Here is a 23,518-nt window from a genome sequence, read left to right as displayed (position 1 = left end):
GATTCACTTCCACCTGGAGCTGGATTGGGTGGCTCCTGTGGACCAGTCATACTGCTGCATTGTTCTAGGACCTATCAGACTGCTGCATTCTGAATCCTATTGTTCTAGGACCAATCAGACTGCTGCCTTTTGGATCCTATTGTTCTAGGACCAATCAGACTGCTGCATTTTGGATCCTATTCAGCTCAGTACATAACACTGCAGCAGCCTCTTTGCTAAATCGCTTTGGATGAAGATATTTTTTGTCTGCCTGCTCACAAGTATAGCATGAAACAAGGCATAGTATTTGTTTGTTCATTTAGAACAGTGTTTTCCAATATTTGTGTTGCCATTTGTTTTTGGACTACAGTTCCCATCATCCCTGACCATTCGTCTTGCTAGTTAGGGATGATGATAGTCCTCTGGGTATAGGGCAGTATATAAATTCAAATAGATAGATGATAGATAGATGATAGATGATAGATAGATAGATAGATAGATGATAGCAGCACATGTGAAAAGGATCTAGGGGTCTTGGTGGACCAGAAGCTTAACATGAGTCCACAGTGTGATGCAGCAACGAAAAAAGCTAATGCTATTCTAGGCTGCATCAACAAAAGTATAGTGTCCAGGGACTCAGCTACATTAGTAAAAAAGAAAAAGAAGCATAAATGCATAAATAACATTGTGACACATGATGGTACTGTAGAGTTCGATCTTTGGCAATGTGATTTTGCATTACTGTACAGTGAAACCTCACTTGTCGAACATAATCTGTTCCTGTTGTAAACAAAAGCCCATTCGGCTTCCGAAATGTTCGACAACTGAGGTACAGCTTCCTATTGGTTGCAGGAATTTCCTGCACGCAAGCAGAAGCCGTGTTGGACATCCAGTTTCCGAAAAACATTCAGAAACCGGAGCATTTACTTCCGGGTTTTCGGCGTTTGGGAGCTGAAACATTCCAAAACAGAGGCGTTCGGGAACTGAGTCTTGACTGTATGAGATTTACAACGCGTTTTCCTAAAACATTTTTTTGATGTGTCTAGATCCAGCCCAGATCAAGGGAAGTAATAGTACCACTCTACACTGCCTCAGTCAGACCACACCTTGAGTACCGTGTCCGCTTCTGGGCACCACAATTTAAGAAGGATGTTGACAAACTGGAACATGTGCAGAGGAGGGCAACCAAGATGACCAAGGGTCTGGAAACCAAGCTTTATGAGTAACAGTTGAAGGAACTGGGTCTGTTTAGCTTGGGAAAGAGGAGTCTAAGAGGAGCTATGATAACTATCTTCAAATATCTCAAGGGCTGTCACATGGAAGATGGAGCAAGCTTGTTTTCTGCTGCTCTGGAGGGTAGGACTCGAACCAACGGATTCAAGTTACAAGAAAGGAGAGTTTGGCTAAACATCAGGAGGATATTTCTGACATAACTGGCCAAACAATCTGAATAGTTGTGCAATGGGTCACCTACACCTGGAGAAATTGTGCAGTTGTTCTATTGTGTTAAGGGGGGAAAAACAACATTTTCTGAGTTCAGATGGGGATGGGGTTGGAATCTGAACAAAGAAAATATGGGAGCGGGATGTTATGTTCATGATATCACGCAGATGCCCTGTTAAAAAGTGAGTGAGCAAACTGTGGTTATTCTACAGTAAATGTGCAGTGTGGAAGCAGCTCCTGTTTCAGACTACTGTTTTCAGGATAGGGTTACCAACTGGTCTGGAGCAAATTTAGAACAGATCCCGTGTCATTCTCCATTGAATCACAGGCTTAAAATAGAAAGCTCAGGCAAGGGTCCCAGGGAGGGTATTCTGAAGTTAAGGTGCCACCATGGAAAAGGCCTTGCCCCAAGGTTAGGAGGAAGCAAAGAAACTTATTTTGAGTATTGGTTGGCTTTCATTTCATGATCTGAAATAGATAATAGATACTTTTGCATATATATTTTTTCGATCACTGATTTTAGGACTTCTGCAGTTCAAAAATTTGGCTGTTGTCTGCTGCTTGGAAAAATACTGAAATGTTTATGTGTGTGTACATATATAATGGCCATATAATAGTTTATTTATCAGTCGTCATCATCATTTTATTTGTATGTCACCTTTCCATAATCAAAAGCATGCTCAAGGCGGCTTACAACATGTAAAAAATTACATAATACCCCCATCTCCTTCAAAATTTTGTGTAGGCTTTATTTTATTTGTTAACGGCAGGTGCTTTTTTGTCCTTTAGTTAAAATTGCTTAAAATGATCTGTACTAGTTGCTAGAAATAGAGAGAGATCATCCAAAAACGCATCAAGCATAAGATAACTTGTTCTACTCGTTTGTTGGATTGTCTCTGTTCAGTCTTCCCCGCATACCTTTGACCTCTATTATTGCCGAAAAGTTTGTTTATCACACTATTTGATATAATGCAGGAGCCTGCCACATTTGTCAAGTATATGGCTATTTTTAACCGAGTTAAATGCTACACACTCTTATGGTATGTTGTGCAACAGATATCCTCTCGTGTCATCTGACATTTTGCCCAGACACTTGTGCTAAATTTAGCTTCTCAGGAGGGATGCAAGACAAATGAATAAATGTCAGTTTTTCGAAACAAGATTGTGGCATGGGAGGGTTTGATTTCTTGAAGAGAAACGTCAAAGAACTAATAGCTGTTTCAATCATTGCGTGCTGCATTTTTAATACTGCATTGGATTGGATTTTGCTTTTGTGCTCTGTAAAGGCAACCAGAGAATATTTGTTGATGTATGTTTAATAAATAAGAATAAATTAATAATATGGATGTTTCATGGGGAACCTAACCTTTTGAATGGGGTCCTCATTCACCTTTGAGGTTGAAGTGGGAAAGCGTTTGCAGCCCTGCTCACAAACATCCATAAAAGCAAATAAATTATACAAGAATATATACCAAAGATTGCTGGCAACACATTGAGAATCTTTATACCACTGCCTAGCATTCCAAACAACAGCAGCCGCTGTCAGTTGCACAAAGAATCTCCAGATGAGTAAACTGCTTGATACGATCAGTTGACTTCCACGTGCTTTTGCAATGGGGAAACTGGCCCTAAATGACATGTGTTCCAGGAAAGTCAGCAAGGTAAGCCATGTTTTGGTAATTTACAGGAGCATCACAAAATTATTTGGAGCGCTGCCTACACACCCTTATGAACCTCCCAAAGAATCATGGTGTCAGGCTTCAGGGAATCGCCTTCCTGCCCCTGTGGCAGTAGATAAGCAGAACAAAGGAAAAGGAATCATCTTACCCGTTAGAAACTTTAATAATCATAGCGAGAGAACAAAGAACCCATCTCCTAGGAATGGCGGTGCTCCCAGTTAAGAATCCCACCCCCTGACGTCCCCATTAATCCACGTCACTCCTATGTCTTGTAATCTTGAGCTGGTACCCTCTGTGCTTTGTGTGCTTTCTGTACCGCCACTTTCTCAGCTCTTCTTGACTTTCAGGAGAGCGGGTGAATGCTTTCCAGAGACAGTGAATCGGTTAACCCTCTCTCTCCATGTTTCTTCTCCTAGCTGCTCCCCATCTGGTATTTCCCAGCTTCTGCCTTCTGAACAATGTCCCTCCTCAAACCACCGTTCCAAATCTATACTGTCCTCCTGGGAAGATTCAGGATCCGGATCAGGAGCAAGGGGAGGGGGAGATGGAGGCTCCCCCCATTCCTCCTCAGTGCAGCCCTCCTCAGCACGGTCCCTGACACATGGGAACTGTAGTTTGCTAAGGGGGCTGTGAGTTGTTAGGGGACTGCTATTCCCCTCACTGAGCTAAAATGCCCAGTATGGTTTAACAACATAGGCGCCAATTCGTAGTGTCCCAGCTGTTTTGGCTCCTCCATAATTTTTTTGGAGGTGCCCCTGTGTTGAAAAAAATAGGGGCAGAGGAGGCCGAGCGTGAAATGGCTTTAGTGGTCGGCTCCTTCTTCTCCTCCTCCTGACATGGAGGGGAAGGAGGGGAAAGTAGCCCCCACCCAGTGGCGGCGGCAAGAGGAGGCCGAATGTGGAACTGGGCATAGCACAGCATGGCTCCATTGGCCGGCAGCTCCTCTTCCGGCTGTGTGAGGGAAAGATGGGAGGAGCAACCCACGGCCAGCAGCTGGTGGAGAAGGCGGCTGAGTGCCAGAGAGAAGGAGCTGCCAGCCATTGAAGCAGCGCTACTGCCGCATTTGGCTCTGCCCCCTGGGTCATCCCTACGTCCTGATGTCACACCTCCCCAGTCTCCCTCGCAAGCTGGCACCTTTGTTTAACAACGAGTCCCTCTTCCCAGGGAACTACAGCTCTATGTGGGGAATAGGGGTCTTAAACCACAGAGCCTAGGACTTGCCAATCAGAAGGTCGGCAGTTCGAATCCCCGCAATGGGGTTAGCTCCCATTGCTCGGTCCCTGCTCCTGCCAACCTAGCAGTTCGAAAGCACGTCAAAGTGCAAGTAGATAAATAGGTACCGCTCCGGTGGGAAGGTAAATGGCGTTTCTGTACACTGCTCTGGTTTGCCAGAAGTGGCTTAGTCATGCTGGCCACATGACCCGGAAGCTGTACGCCGGCTCCCTCAGTCAATAAAGCGAGATGAGCGCCGCAACCCCAGAGTCGGTCACGACTGGACCTAATGGTCAGGGGTCCCATTACCTTTACCTTTACAGTCCCCTTAACCAACTATATTATAGTTCCTGGAATTCTCCGGAGGAAGCCATGGCTCTCTTAAAGTGGTACCACAGTGCTTTGCATGTATGCTGGGGATGTGGCCAAGGTTGTGTGGGGTTGGTTTGTGGCTATTCAGTGGCACTTTGCACATGCTTAAAAGATTCTCACACCTGGGCTGAATCCTAGGGCTGAAAACAAGAGTCCTTTTGAACCCAAATTCAGGTTAGTTCTTTTCTACACAGTAGGGAAGCGCTTGCCATTCTATTGTCATGTTTATCTCCCCCCCCCCCCCGCCCACTTTTGTTTTTGCTAATTAGAGGACCGGACCTTTCCCCACATTTCCTAAAATTCAGGAACGCTTTAATTAAAAATTCCCGTTAATCCTCATGGTGAAATATCAGTGATATTTGCCAAGCAAACAACGGCTAAACAGTGGTGTTTACTCACCAAGGCAGTGTGTGCTTGTTTAGATTCACCTTCGTTTTGCTTAAGTTCCTGTTGCATTTGCAATTTTACGCACTACCCCTCCATTGGTTGATCCCCCTCCATTTCAAATCTGTGTACATGACCTTCTGGTGATATTTACACAGAGAGAGCCTGAGACTCACAACAGTGAGTTCCCCTAAGGTTTAACTTGTCAGCCTGAGTCAGCAATCAGCTAAAATGGTGTTGAGGAGCTCGGATAACAATATTGCTTCCTCAGGGTATGGTTCCATGTCAATCGTAAAGAAAGGGCTCTTCACACAAGAGTCTGTTTTCCTACAAAGATATCCCCCCTGTGTTTGGGCTTTGGGGGAAGTACAAAAAGGTGGGCACTGTCACTTACGAAGAAGGTGCGTCCCTCCTTTTCTTCACATGTACATCCCCAGGAAGCAGGAAACTGTGGAGCAGCAGCAAAGGAATGGAAAAATACTCAAGTGAAGAACCAGCGTTTGCCTCTGCACAGCTGGACTGAGCAAAGTCAACCGGAGTTCAGCCACTGAGCTAAATTTGCATGACCCATTTACATGACCTGATTTTCCCAGCTGTAAAGGAGTAACAGTATTTTGTGTTTTTTCCATATTGGCCATATAATAAGTAGCCATCTCTCTGTCTGTCTGTCTGTGTCTCTCTCTCTCTTTCTCTCTCTTCCTTCAGTGCACATTGACTAAATTTGCATTAATATAATGCAAACATTAATGTCTGAGTGTATACATGAAAGGTACAAAGAAAACATTTAATCCTTGTAGAGAAATGGCAAGTACTTATTTTCACTGGAGGGGCAAATAATTGCCTGGGGAAGGATTTTAACAGAAAATTTGTGGGAGGGGGATCACACCCACACACCCCATAATCATCATCCAAACTGAGGACCTAGGTGGCTGTTCCTAACTCTTAAAAAGCGAACAAACCAATAGGTCTTCTGCACGGATCTCTCACGTGATGTCTAATCTGGCCTCCAGATTAAATAATGCAAAACAAGCATATTGGCAAGCATGTGGTCAATGCGTAATTTTTCTGTTTCAGCTAGGCATGGTGGGAAGGGTCAAGGAAGACCTGAGTTATGGGTTCTCCGAATTACAAACCAGTCTTTCCCATTTCCCATTAGAAATTATTACAGCACACCAGCCACCATTACAGAGATACTCTCTGCCAGGAATGCATGAATCTGTTGATTTGTTTTACTCAGAATCTAATTTCACAATCTTCAGTTCAGTTCACCCACCTTGCCATGTCAGTTTGCGAACTGTGTTTCCCCAAAAAAGTGTTTATGAAGCCTCATCAGCATTTTTGTGTAAATTTCTCTTAAAATAGACACATTTATATGCCATTTTTGCATAGCCATTTCCCATAATATAATGCGTATTGCTATTTCTCTCCCCACCCCATGGCTAGAGAGCAGCACTGGAGTAGTCAGAGAAGTGCAAATTTCAAAGGCAGGTGCATTGGAAAAGTGCAAATTGGGTAAATTTGCCTTTAAAAGTGAACTAAATCAATTTTTTCCCCTGCACTACTCTCTAATAAGAAATCACATTTGTTGTATCCAAACCAAGGCACAACTGAGCCATCAAAGGAGTTCATAAACCAACCTGTTATGAGTTAGTCTAGAGTTGAAGGAGAGGTTAGCAAGACTTGTTTTAGCAGTCACTGCTGGCTCTTTTGGGCCAGAAAGCAGAAACAAGTTTTCAGAACTTGCACTTCTCATTTCACACCGCTACTTTCACATCCTCTGTTGTCTTCTGCTTTTGCCAGTCTTGAAGTGACAAGAGCTCATGGATTTAATTTTGCAGGCGACAAGTTATAATCTTTTACAAATGCTTTGAGACTGACTGCTAAATTAAGAATTCCTAGAGGAACGTATTATTGCAGCCTTTACACTACTAATAAAGCCTAATTACTGTTTTGAGACATTCCCAATTTGTTCAGTTGAAACTTTGAGCTTATTTTCCATTGTCTGTTAAATTCAAACATGCAAAAAACAGGGTGACTTGAGGGCTTTGCCCTCAAAATAAACATAAGAGAATGAAAGTACTAGCACTGTATCCCCTGAAAGATTCAGCAAAATCATCCAGTCCAAAATAATTCACCTTCACTATAAAGCAAGGGTGTCAAATGTTTGGAGAATTTTTAGCTGATTAATCATCTGTCTTGCAACTGATTAATCAATTACTTAACACTCCATATTACCAAAATCTCATTGTAAGTGGCTTTTAGGGATACAGCGAGGGGAATTGTACAAAAATGGAGAGCCAAAACAAAATAATGCTACCAGTATTGCTATAAAGACTTCTTTACATTTTTCTTTCTCACAATCTGGGTTTCTTTGCATTAGTGCATGGGTGCGCAAACCCACCCAACTGCCTTCTAGATCCGGCCAGTGGACGGTCGGGGAATCACTGCGTGGATCGCCAGCACGTGGATCTCCAGCACACACGTTCTTTCCCTCTCCCTCCTTCTTCCTCACATGGCAGCGCTTTTCTCTTCAGGGATGGAGCAATCTTGTCCCATGCCAGGCAGGAGTTGGCTCACCCACCTGCCCGCCTCAGCAGGGCGGTGCTGTGAAGGGGGCATGTGACGCCAGCTGCTGTTGTGTTTTCCTCCTGCTCCTCCTCCCTCTCCTTCAGTTTGTTCTTCCTTCTGTGTGCCCCTTTTCTGTGCCGCTTCCTCGCATGCTTTCTTCGTCGTCGCCTGCCTGCCTCCCTCCCTCCTTCATTCCTCCCATGGCGTTCAGGCGGGTCATTGCAGTGGCTGCGGCCGCCACTTGCAGGTTGGTGGGCAGCTCTGTCTTCTTCTTCTTCTTCTTCTTTTTTTTTTTGGCGGCTCTGTCTTCTTCTCTGTCGTGCAGGTGGTGGGTAAAATCTCCGGCGATGCCTCAGTTCCCCTACCTCCATCCACGGCTCCTCCACCAGGGCTGCTGTTTCTGTCTTCGCCAGCCAACACAGCCTCCTACCCCACAATAGCGCCTGGCTGGCTGGAGAAGCCCAACTGTGGCTATTGGGACGACAACTGGGACACGTAAAGCGAAGCATCTTCAGGCCTCTTTGCGGGCGGGCAAAAATCATTCATTCCACCCAAAAAAAATATAGTCCGGGCCCCCACAAGGTCTCAGGGATAGTGGAATGGCCCCCTGCTGAAAAAGTTTGCTGATCCCTGCATTAGTGTAATGGAGCTGTGAACACAAGATAGAGAGGTTCAAAGCTAATGGTTGGTTGGGCACAGCATTCCAAATTATAGAAAGTTAGCGTAATTTACAGTTAGGCTGATATAACTTACCCCCATTCCAAACTCCATTCAGGAGTAAGGCTGACTGCTCTCTGAGCCAGCCCAAGCCTGACCGAGGCAAAAATAAGCCTTTGAAATAGAGTTTGACTTGAACCATCTTTGCCAGTGCATATGCCTCTGGGTTGCTAGGTTATGTAGCTGAGCTGAAAGGAGTTTGGAATAGAGGTTAGCTGGCCTCTGCCTCACTGCATCCCAGAACACCCTTGTTCCAGGAGTTATCGCAGCCTGGGCTGAGCCAGCTGATACTCAGCAGAGCTGGGATGTGTAGAACTTTTGCCTGTGTATCTCTGCCTTCGGTGGAGGGGGATTTCAGCTAGCAGTGCCCTGGCTGAGCCAGCTGGGTTTCACCCAAGACCCCCCTCTCCCAAACCTCCCCTCATGTCCGGGAATGGTCTGAAGACGAGAACTGGAGAATGCATTCTATGGCAGACCAGCTTCTCTCGGATGGAGATCTGGAGGGGGAAGAGTCGCCTCCCTTGTCCACAGCGTGTTCAGAAGCAGAGAGAGAGACAGGAGCTGAACATCTTAGGGGGGAGTTACCCAGTTACGAGATAATGACAACAGAACCAGAAGGGAGGGGGCAGCTAGCTGAGAGCGTGGGGGACCCCCCTCACCACAGACCTGGAGGTCCAAATGTATCAGAGAGTAAAGGAGTCAGAGGGAGGAACTTCCCATTGGCGCCCAAAAGGCTACAGAAGTCGGAAGGAGGATTAGACTAGCCAGCTGCAGAGAGCTGTGTATTTGTGCTCGCAACATGATGCTGTAATAAAAGGACTATAAATCTATCAACTGCTTGTTAATTCTTATCTGTGAAGTTACCAAAGGGAGGGGAGGACTCTCCATGCCTGACACCTCATCCTAGTGGATCTGGGGTTCAGATTGCTCCGTAAATGTCCCTCTTTTCAGGTTTTCTTTCCTTAATGTCAGCAGATACCAAATGGATGGCAATCAGATAGCTGAAGCCAGAAAACAAAATTGGACAAAAGTCATATGGACAACCTGAAACATTGTTTTAAAGTTCTACTTTAGGCATTGTCTCTCTGTCTCTCTATTTATTACAGCGAACCTTCAAAACAAGAGGCCAGATTTTTATAATGTTTGTTGGTGTAGATCAGTCAGAATAATGTTCTTTATCACCGCCTAAAGGTCTTGTCTTAGCAGTGACAAATAATTCCCATAGTATGAAGTCTCACCATGGACGATGGTCAGCTGCATCTGATATTTCTAAGGAAAGCAATGTCCTTGCGTTCCTTGATACAACCAATGATGTCTTCGCAGCCTGCAGAGGTCAAAGAATAGCACAAACAGATGCTCTCCTTGATAGATGCATGCCTTGAATGCAGAAATGATGACCTATATTTTGTTCTAGGAATGGCAGGAAATGTCATGTCTAAGACACTGCATTGCAGTTAGTCTTCTCAAGGTTTGCAGAAGACTTAACAACAACAAAATTAACATGGACAAGAGTGTTAACAAATATCCTTTCCTTTGTTTTATGTACTGTTTCTCCACATTGTGTGGAATTTTTTAAACAGCAATTTTGATAAACACAGTACATAAAACAACAGAAGAGGTGTTTTTACTTGACTACAAAAACTTTATTAGGACCAACCAAAATGTCGCAAATTACTGAGTGAGCTTTCAAGTTCTACAAAATGCTTCATCGAACTGAGTGTTAAACGAAGTAGAGGTGGACCTAGGACACCTGGGACAGCACCTGAAAGAACCTCATCAATTTACTGTGCAATCCTATACATGTTAATTCAAAGGTACCGGTACATCCAGCTGAGGTCAGCTGAATGTACTTCCAGGTAAGTTTGTACAATAACATTGCAACCCAGCAGTACAATCTTGTGCACACCCACTCTGAAGTAAGTGTCAATGAATTTGAAGGTTCTTACTCCCCTGTAAGTGCATATGGTAAGGAGAGAATTAAACTGTGGCACCAGAGGGCAGAGCAGAGCAACCAGCAGCAGGAAAAGAAACCATTTTGGAAAACGGTGTGGTATTACTTACATTGGATGGGGGGAAACAAGGTAAAAGACATTTTAACTAACAGGTATGACCTGTGACATTTTAGAACGACATATCTAATATTCTAATAGGGGGAAATAACGTTAAAACAGGTCAGTGTAAATCTAGCCCAGGACTCTGAACTAGATGGGCCATTGGCCTGATCCAGCAGCAGCTTCTTATGTTCTCCCATCATCCCTGCTCATTGACACAGCTTGATGAGGCTGATGGGAGTAGTAGTTCAGGAATATTTGCAGGGTCAGAGGTTCCACTCCTCTACTCTGGGGTTAAAAGATTGCAGCTTTAGACTGCAATCTTTCCGAGTTCCGTGTTAAGTTTCCTATGTTTTAATCAGGATTGGGATTACAGAGGGGGACAAAGGGTTAAAGTCCCCTCCTTGTCCCACCAGAGTCCCCGTCTGACAAGAGATGCTCTTGGGTTTCTTGACAATGTAATAATTAACAAGTCACCAGTACTTTAGAAGATCCTTGTGGATCAGAGCAAAGGCTCAGCTAGTCCAACTACCTGTTTCCCATTGTTGGCATCCATCTGTCCTGAGAGACAATGGAGGGCTCCTTCAGCGGTGAATTCAAAATGCTGCATTAGCAGCACTGAAATGACCTCCCTGGGATGCAATCCTGGGCAGTGTGTATAGAGGCCCTGGGCTGCCCAGATGACAAGATCCCCGTCTCAGCTTCGCTGATGTGGTCCAAAGGTTCTTTAGAAAATCACAGACCATAGGTGTGGCAGCTTGGTGTGCTTCCTGCAGCCTGAGGCTGTCACGCAGCTCAATTACCTTCTGCTTTTGACTTAGAACAAGTTATCCATCTTCTCTCTCTGTTTGAAGGCAGTATTAGGCATTTCCTTATTCCCATAGTAGGGACGCGGGTGGCACTGTGGGTTAAACCACAGAGCCTAGGACTTGCCGATCAGAAGGTCGGTGGTTCGGATCCCCGCGACGGGGTGAGCGCCCGTTGCTTGGTCCCAGCTCCTGCCAACCTAGCAGTTCGAAAGCACGTCAAAGTGCAAGTAGATAAATAGGTACCGCTCCGGCAGGAAGGTAAACAGTGTTTCCGTGCGCTGCTCTGGTTCGCCAGAAGCGGCTTAGTCATGCTGGCCACATGACCCGGAAGCTTATGCCGGCTCCCTCAGCCAATAAAGTGAGATGAGCGCTGCAACCCCAGAGTCATCCACGACTGGACCTAATGGTCAGGGGTCCCTTTACCTTTACCTTTATTCCCATAGTGGCTGACCAAATGCCCATGGGAAGCCCACAAACAGAACATGTGATAGCACTTTCCTCCTCGTGTTTCCCAGCAGCTGATCTTTTGAGGGATGCTGCCCCTATCCTGGATCGTAGCTCGCAGCCACCATGACAAATACCCTTTGATAGCAGCAGTGCTTTTTTCTGGGGGGGGATGCAGGGGGACGCATACCCCTAAACATTTTGTGAATCTAAGTTTGGCCTCACTGAGGGGGCAGAGTAGGAAATGAGTGTACCTATCCCTAAACATTTTTTTTATAGGAAAAAAGCACTAGATAGTATCAATAAGTCACCAGCTTGGCTATTCTTAGGCTGTGTATACCTTCAAAGCATATTTGAAACGCATTCTGTCCCTCAAAGAATTCTGGGCATCGTAGTTTTACCCTCACATAGTTATAATTCTTGGCAACCCTTGACAAACTGCATTGCCCAGAATTCTTTGATGGAAAGAATGTGCTTCAAATGTGCTTTAAAGGTGTGGTATGTACACAACTGTAAAGAACTCAAATGTGAAATTGCTGATCTTCAAAATACGTAACGCTCTGAGACTCAGGCTTTCTAACTGAAGACAGGAAAGAAGCCAAGGTAACACATCTGTTTGCCCTCAGAACCCTAATTCTCTCCCTGGAAGAAGTCAGTTCAGGCACAAGTATCTACCCTACATCTTTTGATGTCTAAAGAATGAATGTAGCATCTCAGTAGCCTGTCCAGTTTTGCAGCCTAATAGGTTGACCTGTTTGGATTTCCCTTACTTGTGACAAAAGTTAGCTGCTAAACTATGGCATAGTATACAGACACTCGGACTTAAAGTGGGTAAACTCAGGTTCAAATCCTTGCCTGGACATGAAACACATTGGGTACCTTTTGGCCTTCCACTGGTCTGGTTTGTATAATACTCAAGCCAAACCATAGTTTACTGGGACTATGCAAATGTGTAAACTTTGCTCATTCCCTAAGTTTTTTGCTTGTTTGTTTTTTGCTCCCATGGCTTAGTGAGTGGTCTGAACCCAGGTTTGTGGTAAAGGTTTTTTTTGTGGGGGGGGGGTTACTATAGTTCATAGTTAGTGAGTAGGAAGCTCTCCGATAAGCCTGGGTTTGTACATCACACAAAACCAAACCATCACTTGACTCAGCATGCTGGTTGCACAATCCTGGTAAGCCATAGTTTGGTTTACCATGCTGCAAAACCAAGCCAGTGTCTCCCAGAATGGCTTACTTTGCAATGTTGTTTTGGGGGTTTAAAAACTCTCTCTGTGTGTATGTATGTGATGTGTGTGTAACCGTGTGTGTGTAACCCTGAACACCTCAGGAAGTATGGGATAAAAAGCTGAGATTACATGTGCTAAAAACAACCCTTGAAAAATATCAGTCCGGCCATAGTCATTTGAAGATTGCATGGCCATTGTAAACTCCTTTCCAACTTTCAGCAACATGGCCATATATGGTTTACTTGTACAGGGCAATAAATAAATAATGATGTAACAAAAAGGTCAGGCTTATGTCATTTCGGAAAGGGATGTTGCAGAAAGCGAAGTTCTACAGATTATAATGCTGCAGGGAGAAAACTTGAGAGGGGAACAAGTCACTTTGCCACAGACTTCACACAGGAAATCTGAGATTCAGAGCAACTTATATTTTGGCTTGTAATCGTCGATCATGGGGTGATCCAGAAATAAACTCCGCACTTCAAAGAGGGAGAGAGTTCAGAGCTGCTCTGCAGTTTATCAACACACAGAGACGGGAGAGAGATGCACCCGAAAGGGGATTTTCTGAATTAAGAGTTCACCAAGGAAAATCACTTCGGGGTAAACTTTGTTAGCTACAGCAGCTATAAGGTAATGCAGTTATGCATGCTTTGAATGCATTGGTTGGGTGCAGAACCTGTAATTTGCTTACAATGTGCATAACCGTTCCTTTCTCCAAATGTAGGAATGCATTAAATTAACTATGGGAAATGACTTACACATATTTAATCTTGGAAGACAAAGGACTTTTTAAACAGAATTTACTTTGCATCCTAAGTGGTTCACTAAAATGTAAATATGTAATTTATCACTCCTCTACCATAGCCTATGCATCCATTCAAAAGGAATGTTTTGATGTCTTTACTTCTGAAATATTATATGCAGAGGTGATTGATATTAGAAGAGGAATCTGGATGTCTGTAGTGCCTGATCTTTCAACAGACCCTACAGGGAAATGCTAAAGCCATCTTAAGTTACTGTTTCTTTCAGTCAGATTGTTTCTGTTGTTTCCATGGCTATGGCAAGATACAACAATTGTGATGATGGATGCCAAGTGGTATGAATGTTGAATGTTGGGAGATTCAGGACAGATAAAAAAAAACACTTCTTTCTGCAGCACATAGTTAAATGATGGAACAGGAGGCAGTGATGGCTATCACTTTTGGATTAGACAAAGTCATGGAGGAAAAGACTATCAATGGCTGTTAGGGATCATGGCTTTGCTCTTCACAGTTGGAGGCATTATGCTCCTGAATACCAGTTGCTGGAAACTGCAGGAGGAATGAGTGCTTCTTTGCTCACATCTTGCTTGTGGGTTCCCATATAAGCATGTGGTTGGCAACTGTTAGAACAGGATGGTGGGCTAGTTGGCTGACTGGCCAGATCCAGGTACTTATGGTAAGGACTAAAGTATAACAGATATGGGGGTGGGTGAGTGGACCGATTGCATGGAAGTGTTGTTGTTGGCATCCAAGATGTGCCAAGGCAACTTCATAAACAGTTTGATGTATCTAGACAGCTGGGGACTGGTGGGATCCATTTACTCAGAAATGTTTCATCATCTGGAAACTTGGTTCCCTGTGCTTTAGCAGACTGCAGTAATCGTTGTGGCAAAAATATATTTGCCTGACCTACATCCTATGTAGCTGATCTAAAAATATTAAGTCTCAAGGTCCACAAGTTCCATCTTACGTGTTTAGGATTCGGGTGGCTGGAAATATACAGATCTTGCAACAGGCAATTGTGGTCAACAAACCAGAAGATTCCCACTGTACAAAAGCAGCTGGTGAGCTAAACCAAGGAAAACATTTAAACAACAACAACAACAACAGGGCAAGGAGGCAGAATTTAAAGGTGGCCAATCTGCACCCCCTGCCTCTGAAAGGAATGTGTGTGCATTTCATTATTGTAAATATATTTGCACATTTAATCCTTTGGATGAAATGAACACATACCCTGCAAGCATACCAGAAGAAAAGGCCATCATATCCTCCCCCATGAGCGCACGGTGGCCATTTTGGGCATGGTGTTCTCGTGAGATTTTTGCACCGAGATCTCACCCCGAAAAGCACTTTTTGCAGGGCCACAATCTTGTGTGACATCCCAAGACACATGTTTTTGGATGCCATGAGAACACGCCCCCTCCAAAGTGTGTCTTGGGGGCTCCATTATCACTCATGGGTCAAGTGACTCATGTACAGACAGGAAGACATGTGTCCTGGTTTTGAGATGCTACATATTGGAGGGTATGTGGACACAGAAGACATTCTAGTTGTGGTAGCTCTGTGTGTGTGTGTGTGTGTGTGTGTGTGTGTGTCCATGCAATGCATTGGAGCACCCATGATCCGAAGATGATTACTGGACTGTTGGTCACCCTTGACCATTCTCCATGCTGCCTGGAGCTGATGTGAGTTGCAGTCCAAGAGAGCACCAGGTTGATGAAGGCTGATGTAGGCTTTGTACTACTAATCAGAACCCAGGTTTCCTGAGCCTTACATGTCTACAGCTGCTAATGTGGAGAGACCCTTCTCACATTCCACTTGATGTACAGTGGTACCTCGGGTTACATACGCTTCAGGTTACATATGCTTCAGGTTACAGACTCCACTAACTCAGAAATATTACCTCGGGTTAAGAACTTTGCTTCAGGATGAGAACAGAAATCGTGCTCTGGCAGCGCAGCAGCAGCAGGAGGCCCCATTAGCTAAAGTGGTGCTTCAGGTTAAGAACAGTTTCAGGTTAAGAACGGACCTCCGGAACGAATTAAGTACATAACCCGAGGTACTATTGTACATAGGAAGGACCAGCAGCCACATGCTGATAAAGGGCATGGCTAGTAGCTATAATCCAGCCTCTCTTCCCATGAAATTGAGCATGTGGCCTGGAGAATATCAAAAAGGGCTGTAGTCACCAGTAGCCACCAGGAGACCTCTCTGATGTGGGTTAACGCTAAAAAGAGGGATTCTGCCAATAACCTAGTTAAAAGCCGATTTGAAATCTGATTTAATGGGCAGGATACCCTTAGCCCTTCTGCAGATCAAGAAAGGTCAAGAGTCTGGCCCTGACTCCTTTGTCCTCAGGTTCCTGCGAGTTCAGTTAGGGGAAAAAACCATTCACTGAAGGACTTCTCCTTTTCAGTTCCCAGGTTCCTTTTTCACAGAATGACACAGCTGTATTTTTGTTTTGTTTATGTTGGGCTCTTGTCATCACATTTAGATCAGACTTCCCCAACCTGGTGCCCTCTAGATGTTTTGGACTACAACTCCCATTAGCCCCAGCAAGCCTGGCCAATGGTCAGGGATGAGGAGCATCCAAAACATCCTGAGGGCACCAGGTTGGGGGAATCTGATATAGATCACCAGATTAGGGTTGCCATATTCTGGCTATCAAACCGCCCCCCCCCCCCCGCTATTGGGGCACCCTGCCATCTCACATCTCCTTCGCTCACCCACTCCCTGCCGCTAACCCCTTCCTCGTCCACCTGCTCCCCATGTCTTCCCTCCCCTCTCTTACTTTTGTTGTCTTACTCCTGCTCATGATGGGAGGCTGAGTAGCCCTGGGAAAGCCCTGCAAGGCCTGGCGACCGCCAGGAGCACCACGAGGCCTAACATGGCCCTGGGATGGCTGTGCAAGGCCTGGTGGCAGCCAGGAACAACACCAGACCTAGCACGACCCCCGGCAGGCTGCTCCAGGCTACCCGATATGTGTTTTCTGTTCTGGGGCACAGCGCCTTCTGAGCACGCGCGTTCCCCACAAAAAATATTTTAAAAACCAAAAACATTAAAATAATAATAATAAAATAAAAACCCATAACCCAGATATTTAATCCAAAATGCAAAAATCCTCCTGGATGGGGGTGCTGTCCCCTCAAACATTTCTGGGAAATCCTGGACACATGGCAACCCTACAGCTGATAGAAGCACCAGTAAGGCTTTGCACTTAGCATGTGGCCGTGAGGCAGGTTGCTGCGTTGAGGAAGCGAATCCCAATAATTTGACTGATTCCTCTCTCTGCTGTACCACAGCAAGACATGGGATTGGGGAAGTCTAGATACGTGTTCAAAGATAGGCAAATGCAAGTGTGAAAATGCAGCTCTGGCAAACTTCCCTGAAGTTGTTACACCAATGTCTGCCTTGGGGTTGCCTTACACGCTACAGTACATCTTTAGATGAAAATGCCGTGTCTAATGTGGCAGACGCGTGTGCCATACGCATACACTCCACAGGGGAACCATGACGGCGACAGCTCTCTCTTGGGTATACTCAGGTTTCCCTCGGGGTAATGTGTGAAATGGCCGTCAGGTGGAAGGTAAGAGCCTCCCGGAATCTGGCAGCTCCATGGTGGAACTGTTCCTAGCAATTGCTTCTTTCTGTCTGTGTGCCAGTTTGTATCAAACTGGTTAGCTGGTTTATATCAGGCTTCCTCAACTTCGGCCCTCCAGATGTTTTGAGACTACAATTCCCATCATCCCTGACCACTGATCCTGCTAGCTAGGGATCATGGGAGTTGTAGGCCAAAAACATCTGGAGGGCCGAGGTTGAGGAAGCCTGGCTTATATGCTAAGAGCAGAGAGGGTGAAATTTGGACAGCACCTCAGGCAACGGGAGTTGACTTAAAAATTCAGCGTGAGTTCAGCTTTACCTCATTGTGAACAGTCAGTATATTGACCTCAGAAGCTTAGAAAACAAAATGGCTGCCATTGTGTGTGTGTATGTATGTACAGGACTTTGAACCCTCTTCCAGCATATTCAGACAATTGTCTTAGTACTGTCACAAACACCCACTGTGATTTACGCAGTGCCCTCCTGAAGGAAATGTTCTTCCCTGCAATGCTCCTCCTCACACAGTGACCTCCTGTGAGCTGTTTATTTTCCTTTATGTGTCATATGAAATACTTGGCAAATGTCAAGTTGCAACCTGATCTCTAATGGAGTATTTTTAAAGGGTGACACAACTCAGGAAAGGAGGACCTGGGAGGTAGGAGGGGAGAGCTGGTACGTGACAACTCTAGCAAGAGTCTCTTTTTGGTTTTGCAAAAAAGAATGTAGTGGCCTGAAACTTAACACCAACTACTGGGAATAATCAGCTTTCTGTGATAAAAAAAAAATCCTACCTCACCCTCAGTTTTATTTTGCTCCTAGAAGTGAGGGCAGAAAGAAATTTGCGCAAAACGGCAAAGCTTTGTGAGTGAAGACGAAGGAGAGTTGCTCCTTGAAAGGCTGCTTTATTAAAGCTCAGTTGGTCAGAGTGTGGTACTCATAACGCCAAGGTTGCAGGTTCGATCCCCACATGGGACAGCTGCATATTTCTGCATTGCAGGGGGTTGAGCTAGATGACCCATAGGGTCCCTTCCAACTCTACAATGTGATTCTATAAGGCATCACCTCTCCAACCCCAATTTATATATGAACAGACTTCCGTGTGTGTGTGGAAAGTGGGGTTACGTTGAAGGAAAGCAGCCAGCACAACCCTCCATTTCCTCCCTTGTGGACAATTTTTATAACCTTTGCTCTTATGCTCTTGCAAACTTATTGTACCTGCATGGGTGCCCGGAATGGAAAATGAGAGGGAATTATAGGGACAGTACTACCCAAACTATATAGAAATTTATTCTTGTATGAGACTACAGTGGCAAGAATGTTACTTGCCCCAAAATGGAAAGAAGTCCCAGCAAAAGAAGAATGGATACAAAAACTTGTGGAATATGCAGAAATGGCAAAACACACCGGAAAAATAACAAAGTCAAGATATCAAACTTTTAATAAAAGAATGGAAATGGTTTATTGAATATTTACAAATAAATTGTAAACAGATAAGAACATTGGCAGGTTTATTGTAATAACCTGCAGTTTTATAAGTTTATATTTAAAGTAGATGAATAAATGAGTAAATTAAGTTAATTTGGATATGCAGAAAATACTAAAAATAAATTTAAGGAACTGCAGAAAGAGGGGGGAAGGAAGTCAAGTTTTGAAATGTAAAAATGATTATAAAATTATTGAAATGTACAAAAAGGAAAACCGTAAAATTAATTAATTAATTAATTAATTAATTGTGTTTTTTTTAAAGGAAAGGGAGGAGTGGCAGAAGGGTGGGACAAAGCAACAGCATCATGCAGCTCAGAAACATTTTGTGAAGCTCCACCCACTGGTGTGGATGTCAAGTGGTGGAGCTTCAATGGACAACCACGACTGTGGGGGGGAGGGGAGAGACAGTGTGCAATCAATCTCCTGTCAGTCATGTGCACAGGAATATCAGGTCCACATGGCCTGTTTGCCGCCCCCATCTGGACACAGCCTGAGTCTCATTTCTGTGCATTCCAGGTGTTTGGAGCCGTCTCTTTCCGACTTAACAGGGAAGATGGCGACACAAGTCACAGTGGCCAGGAATTCGCAGACGGGAGCTCTAGGACATGAGGACTACAGCCTCTATAGCAGTATGAGTGAAGATGAGCTCATTGAGTTGGCCATCCAGCAAAGCCTGACGGAAGACCCTGCAGAGCAAACAGCTACACAGAAGACAACCACGCCGACCCACAATGACCCTTACTGCCAGAATTTCTACCTTTACCCTTGGCAAAGGTAAAGAAGCAAGGAAAGAAAGCAAACACAAAACACCCCACCTCTTCCTACTGTAAATTCACTGCATGTCCTGCACCCCAGCCCTAAACATTTGTGTTAGTGCTTCTGTGATTACTCTGTTATAGGTAGGTTAGATGTTAACTCTGGCTCTGTTGCCTGATATGGTTGCCGTTCTGAGGCTACACAAGCCCTGCCCTGACTAGTAACTGGGCTGGAGATAGTCCAGAAAGACACCTCACAATATCCCCAGATAGCACATTCTATAGTTGGGAAAGTTCCAGAAAATGAGAACCAAAATTATCAAGGGGTGGAGCAAGCCCCCTATGAGGAAAGGGGAGTAACAGGGGACACCATGGAAGTTTATACAATGATGCATCTGGAGAAGGTTGGCAGGGAAACAGGTTTTCTCTCTCTTGCAAAACACGAGGACTCAGGGACATATCCAGTGAAGCTGCATACTGGAAAATTCAGAACAGGCAAAAGAAAATATTTCACACGGTACCTAGTTAAACTCTGGAATTTGCTCCTGCAAGAAGAAGTGATGGCCACCAACTTAGATGGCCTTGAAAGAGCATTAGATAAATTTATGGAGGATAATGCTATTAATGGCTATGAACCACAATGGTTATATTCTGCCTCCACAGTTGGAAGCAATAATGCTTCTGAATATCAGTTGCTGGAAACCACAGGAGGGGAGAGGGCTCTTCTCATCTCCTACTTGAGGGTTTTCTACAGGCACCTGGTGGGTCGTTGAAAATAGGATGCTAGACTAGATGGAGCATTTTCCTGATGCAGCAGGATACGTCTTATATTTGTCTGAAATCCTTGGAGGAAGAGAAGGGCAGAAATGTGTTGGTGGTGTTTTAAATGTCAGATTTTGGGATGAGCAAAATACTGATTATCTGCCAAGCCCTCAAATTGCTATTTAAATCTTCTGGTAAAAAAAATATTTGACTGAATACACAGGATTAAACCACATTACATTAAACACATTTTTTTTTAAAAAGTGTGCCTTTAGAGTGCCACTTTATTTTCAAGGAAAAGCAGTGCATGAACCTGCTGTCTGGATCACACTTTCAAGCATGATCCAGATTGAAGCTCTCCACAGCTGCTTTTCCTTCAGAATGGAATAGACAAATTGCAGCCTGAGATGGTTCGGTTGGAGCTTAGAAGTACAGTGGTACCTCAGGTTAAGTACTTAATTCGTTCCGGAGGTCCGTATTTAACCTGAAGCTGTTCTTAACCTGAAGCACCACTTTAGCTAATGGGGCCTCCTGCTGCCGCCGCACCGCTGGAGCACGATTTCTGTTCTCATCCTGAAGCAAAGTTCTTAACCTGAAGCACTATTTCTGGGTTAGCGGCATCTGTAACATGAAGCATATGTAAACTGAAGCGTATGTAACCTGAGGTACCACTGTATGCAATATGACCCTTCAGACAGTAGAACTTATTCATCTTAGCATTACAGAGTAAAACGAAAGTGCAACTAGAACTTACATTTACAGATAGATAGCCGTGTTGGTCTGCCATAATCAAAACAAAAAAAAAAATTTTTCCTGAAGAAGTGCGCATGCACACGAAAGCTCATACCAAGAACTAACTTAGTTGGTCTTTAAGGTGCTACTGGAAGGGGGAAAAATTTTTTTGTTAGAACTTACATGTATGCAATGAGCATACAACAGCAGCTATTGGTTAAGATGAAATTAGTGAAACTAACATTTGGACCTAGTCCTGTCCTCTCAATTAAACTTTGGGTGACATCTAACAGAAAATGTCACATTTGAGAATAGTTTTTTCCATGTGTGTCTGAACATCCTTATGTCAGTGCTGCTTAAAACTGTTACATATGTCTGTTTCCACTGCCAAAAAGTATATTTGACCCAACTCTGGAACTTTTTTTTAAACAAAACATATATCTTGCTGACTTGAGCCATCCTAGTGATCATCAGAATAAATAGGGCACTTTAGTTTTTCTTGTGCAATACTTTATGTTTATGTGTTACTTCACCGTGTTAGTTTACAAACTGGGTCAGATGACTGGCTCATAGTAGCAATTGCATAGATGTATGAAATCACCCTTCGGGGAAATCCCCACTGACCACAGTAAACACGATTATTTTAAAATTAGCTAACTTGGCAGTTGCAAAATTAGGAGCAGCATGACCCAGGAAAGTGTAGCAAAGTCATTTGAGCAGTTATGGGGGGTACTCTGTTTTCCAGATTTGCAAAGTTCAATGCAAGTCCATTCTTGAGTTGCATATGGCTTAGGAAGTGCTTGATATATTCATAATATATTATGCTGATAGAGATCAATGTCATGCTAAGATCTAATAAATTCAAAGCAATATGCATTTACCCCTCCTTCTTAAAAGAAAGACTTCATCAGACCGTATTAAAATCATGTATTACAAGTTTTTGGAGGAGGGCACAAACTCTCTTTCATCTTTTCTCTTGTCTGATGTTTTTATCTAATAACCTAGGAAAAGGCTAACTAGTGCCTCCCACTGTGTTTCATATTTTATCAAGTTATATTTTAAGATTCCTGTTCCTCTGTTGATTATGTCCTGCCTTTTATATGATTGGAAAGGAAAACCACTTTTTTAAAAGGCTTTTAAAACAGAGCTCCACCAAGCACAACCTCTAGTGGTTAGAGTGGAGTCTAGGGTTCAAATCCCCACTCAGCCATGAAGCTCACTTCACACACTTACGCATCTGGTGAAATTCTGTCTTCAATGTAATTCTGCAATTCTGAAAGATATAGCAGGCCATCTTGTTTGGACTAGGCAACCCCCAGCGATCTCTTCTTGGTCTTGATCTGAAAGTTTCTTGCAAAGCTTTCATTCCCACAGCTGTTTCACAACAAAAACTATCCAGCCATCCTTCTCCCTGAAGCGAAGAAGGCCCTCAAACTCTTTCTCTGCCTGTTGTGTGGTGATAGAGGGATTCATCTCCCCTGTTGTCTTATATGGTCATTTGAATCCCCTGACACTCTGAAGGCCAAAAATAATCCAGAACCGAGAGAGCAGCTGAGCCAGAACAAGCCTGCCTTTGTTTAAAGACCCAGAGGGGGCTGCAGGTCCACTGGATACTGTCTCCTTCAGTGGCTTTCTCAGCCCCCAGGCCCACCGCTAAGCAACCCGAGACATGACCTGTTTTTCTTATTCGGAGTATTTTTCATTATTTCATTCGTGCCGTCATCACTCTAGGCGATCATCACAGAATCAAGCGGCCAGTTCAGGGGTCAGACGGAGGTACGATGGCAGCCTGTTCAAAACACCTCAGCCAGAGTAAGTTCTCCTTACCTTCTTTCCTGTTCTTTTTTTCATTATTAGGCTACATTTGTTGTCGTGTGCTTGGCTTGACTAGACAGCTAGAAGGGGGGGGGGAGGCGTGCGGTGACAATTGTAGCATCATTTTACGTCTTCTAAGGAGTTTGCATAACTGGCCGAGGGAAAAGGGACTGACTTTCCCCATTCCCTCTCCCTGCCTGCCCTTCTCCCTCCCACCTCTTCCACCCATCCCGGAGGCCTGCTGATCTTGAAAGCGTCCCTTTCTAACCCCATCTTTTAGGACTCTCTCCGTTGCACTGGAGTGACTGACTCAGCGGAAACAGGATCCTTGTCTAGCGATTTAGTTAGATCAACCAGTTCCCATGTCAAAATAGTAAACAAAGCTGACTGCGATTATTTTTAGCTGTGTTGCCATGCGTGCCTTCAGTGTGCAAAATGGGAGAGCCAATGCACTAAAGAGCATGAAAATAGGGACACAGGGATCTGTTCTCAGTTGCTTTTGGAATATATAGCCCTCTGTGTTTGCTGGCTTGCAGGTGGGTGGGAGAGTTTGTTTGGGCCTCTGTGTAGTTTATTCAGCCACATAAAATATGAGTGACTTCAAGGGGGTGGGGGAACAGCCCTATAAGTTCAACCACCATAGTGGATGGTTTCACAGCCAGGGCATGGATAGTGCTGCCATGCCATTGCAAATGTCAGAAGCAATCCTGCAAAAAGTGACAAGTTT

At 44.4% G+C, this 23,518-nt stretch overlaps 1 protein-coding gene across 2 annotated transcripts in view; it reads left to right on the top strand.

The window, feature by feature from the left end:
- The first annotated feature begins 13,168 nt into the window (after positions 1–13,168).
- ASB2 (ankyrin repeat and SOCS box containing 2) overlaps positions 13,169–23,518 on the top strand; it is a 29,707-nt gene continuing 19,357 nt past the window's right edge. The window contains exons 1-3 of one of the 2 annotated variants that reach the window (XM_083614579.1): positions 13,169–13,511; positions 19,244–19,501; positions 22,708–22,788. In XM_083614579.1, coding sequence (XP_083470705.1) covers positions 19,281–19,501; positions 22,708–22,788 — 302 coding nt within the window. In that variant the 5' untranslated portion in view covers positions 13,169–13,511; positions 19,244–19,280. The remainder of the gene's footprint in view (positions 13,512–19,243; positions 19,502–22,707; positions 22,789–23,518) is intronic. The other variant, XM_083614580.1, reaches the window with a different exon arrangement.

The sequence above is a fragment of the Podarcis filfolensis genome (genome assembly GCF_964270895.1).
Source record: "Podarcis filfolensis genome assembly, chromosome: 1".
Classification (NCBI taxonomy): Eukaryota; Metazoa; Chordata; class Lepidosauria; order Squamata; family Lacertidae; genus Podarcis; species Podarcis filfolensis.
Note: the sequence above shows the minus strand (reverse complement) of the source record. Positions and strands in the feature narration are given on the sequence as shown.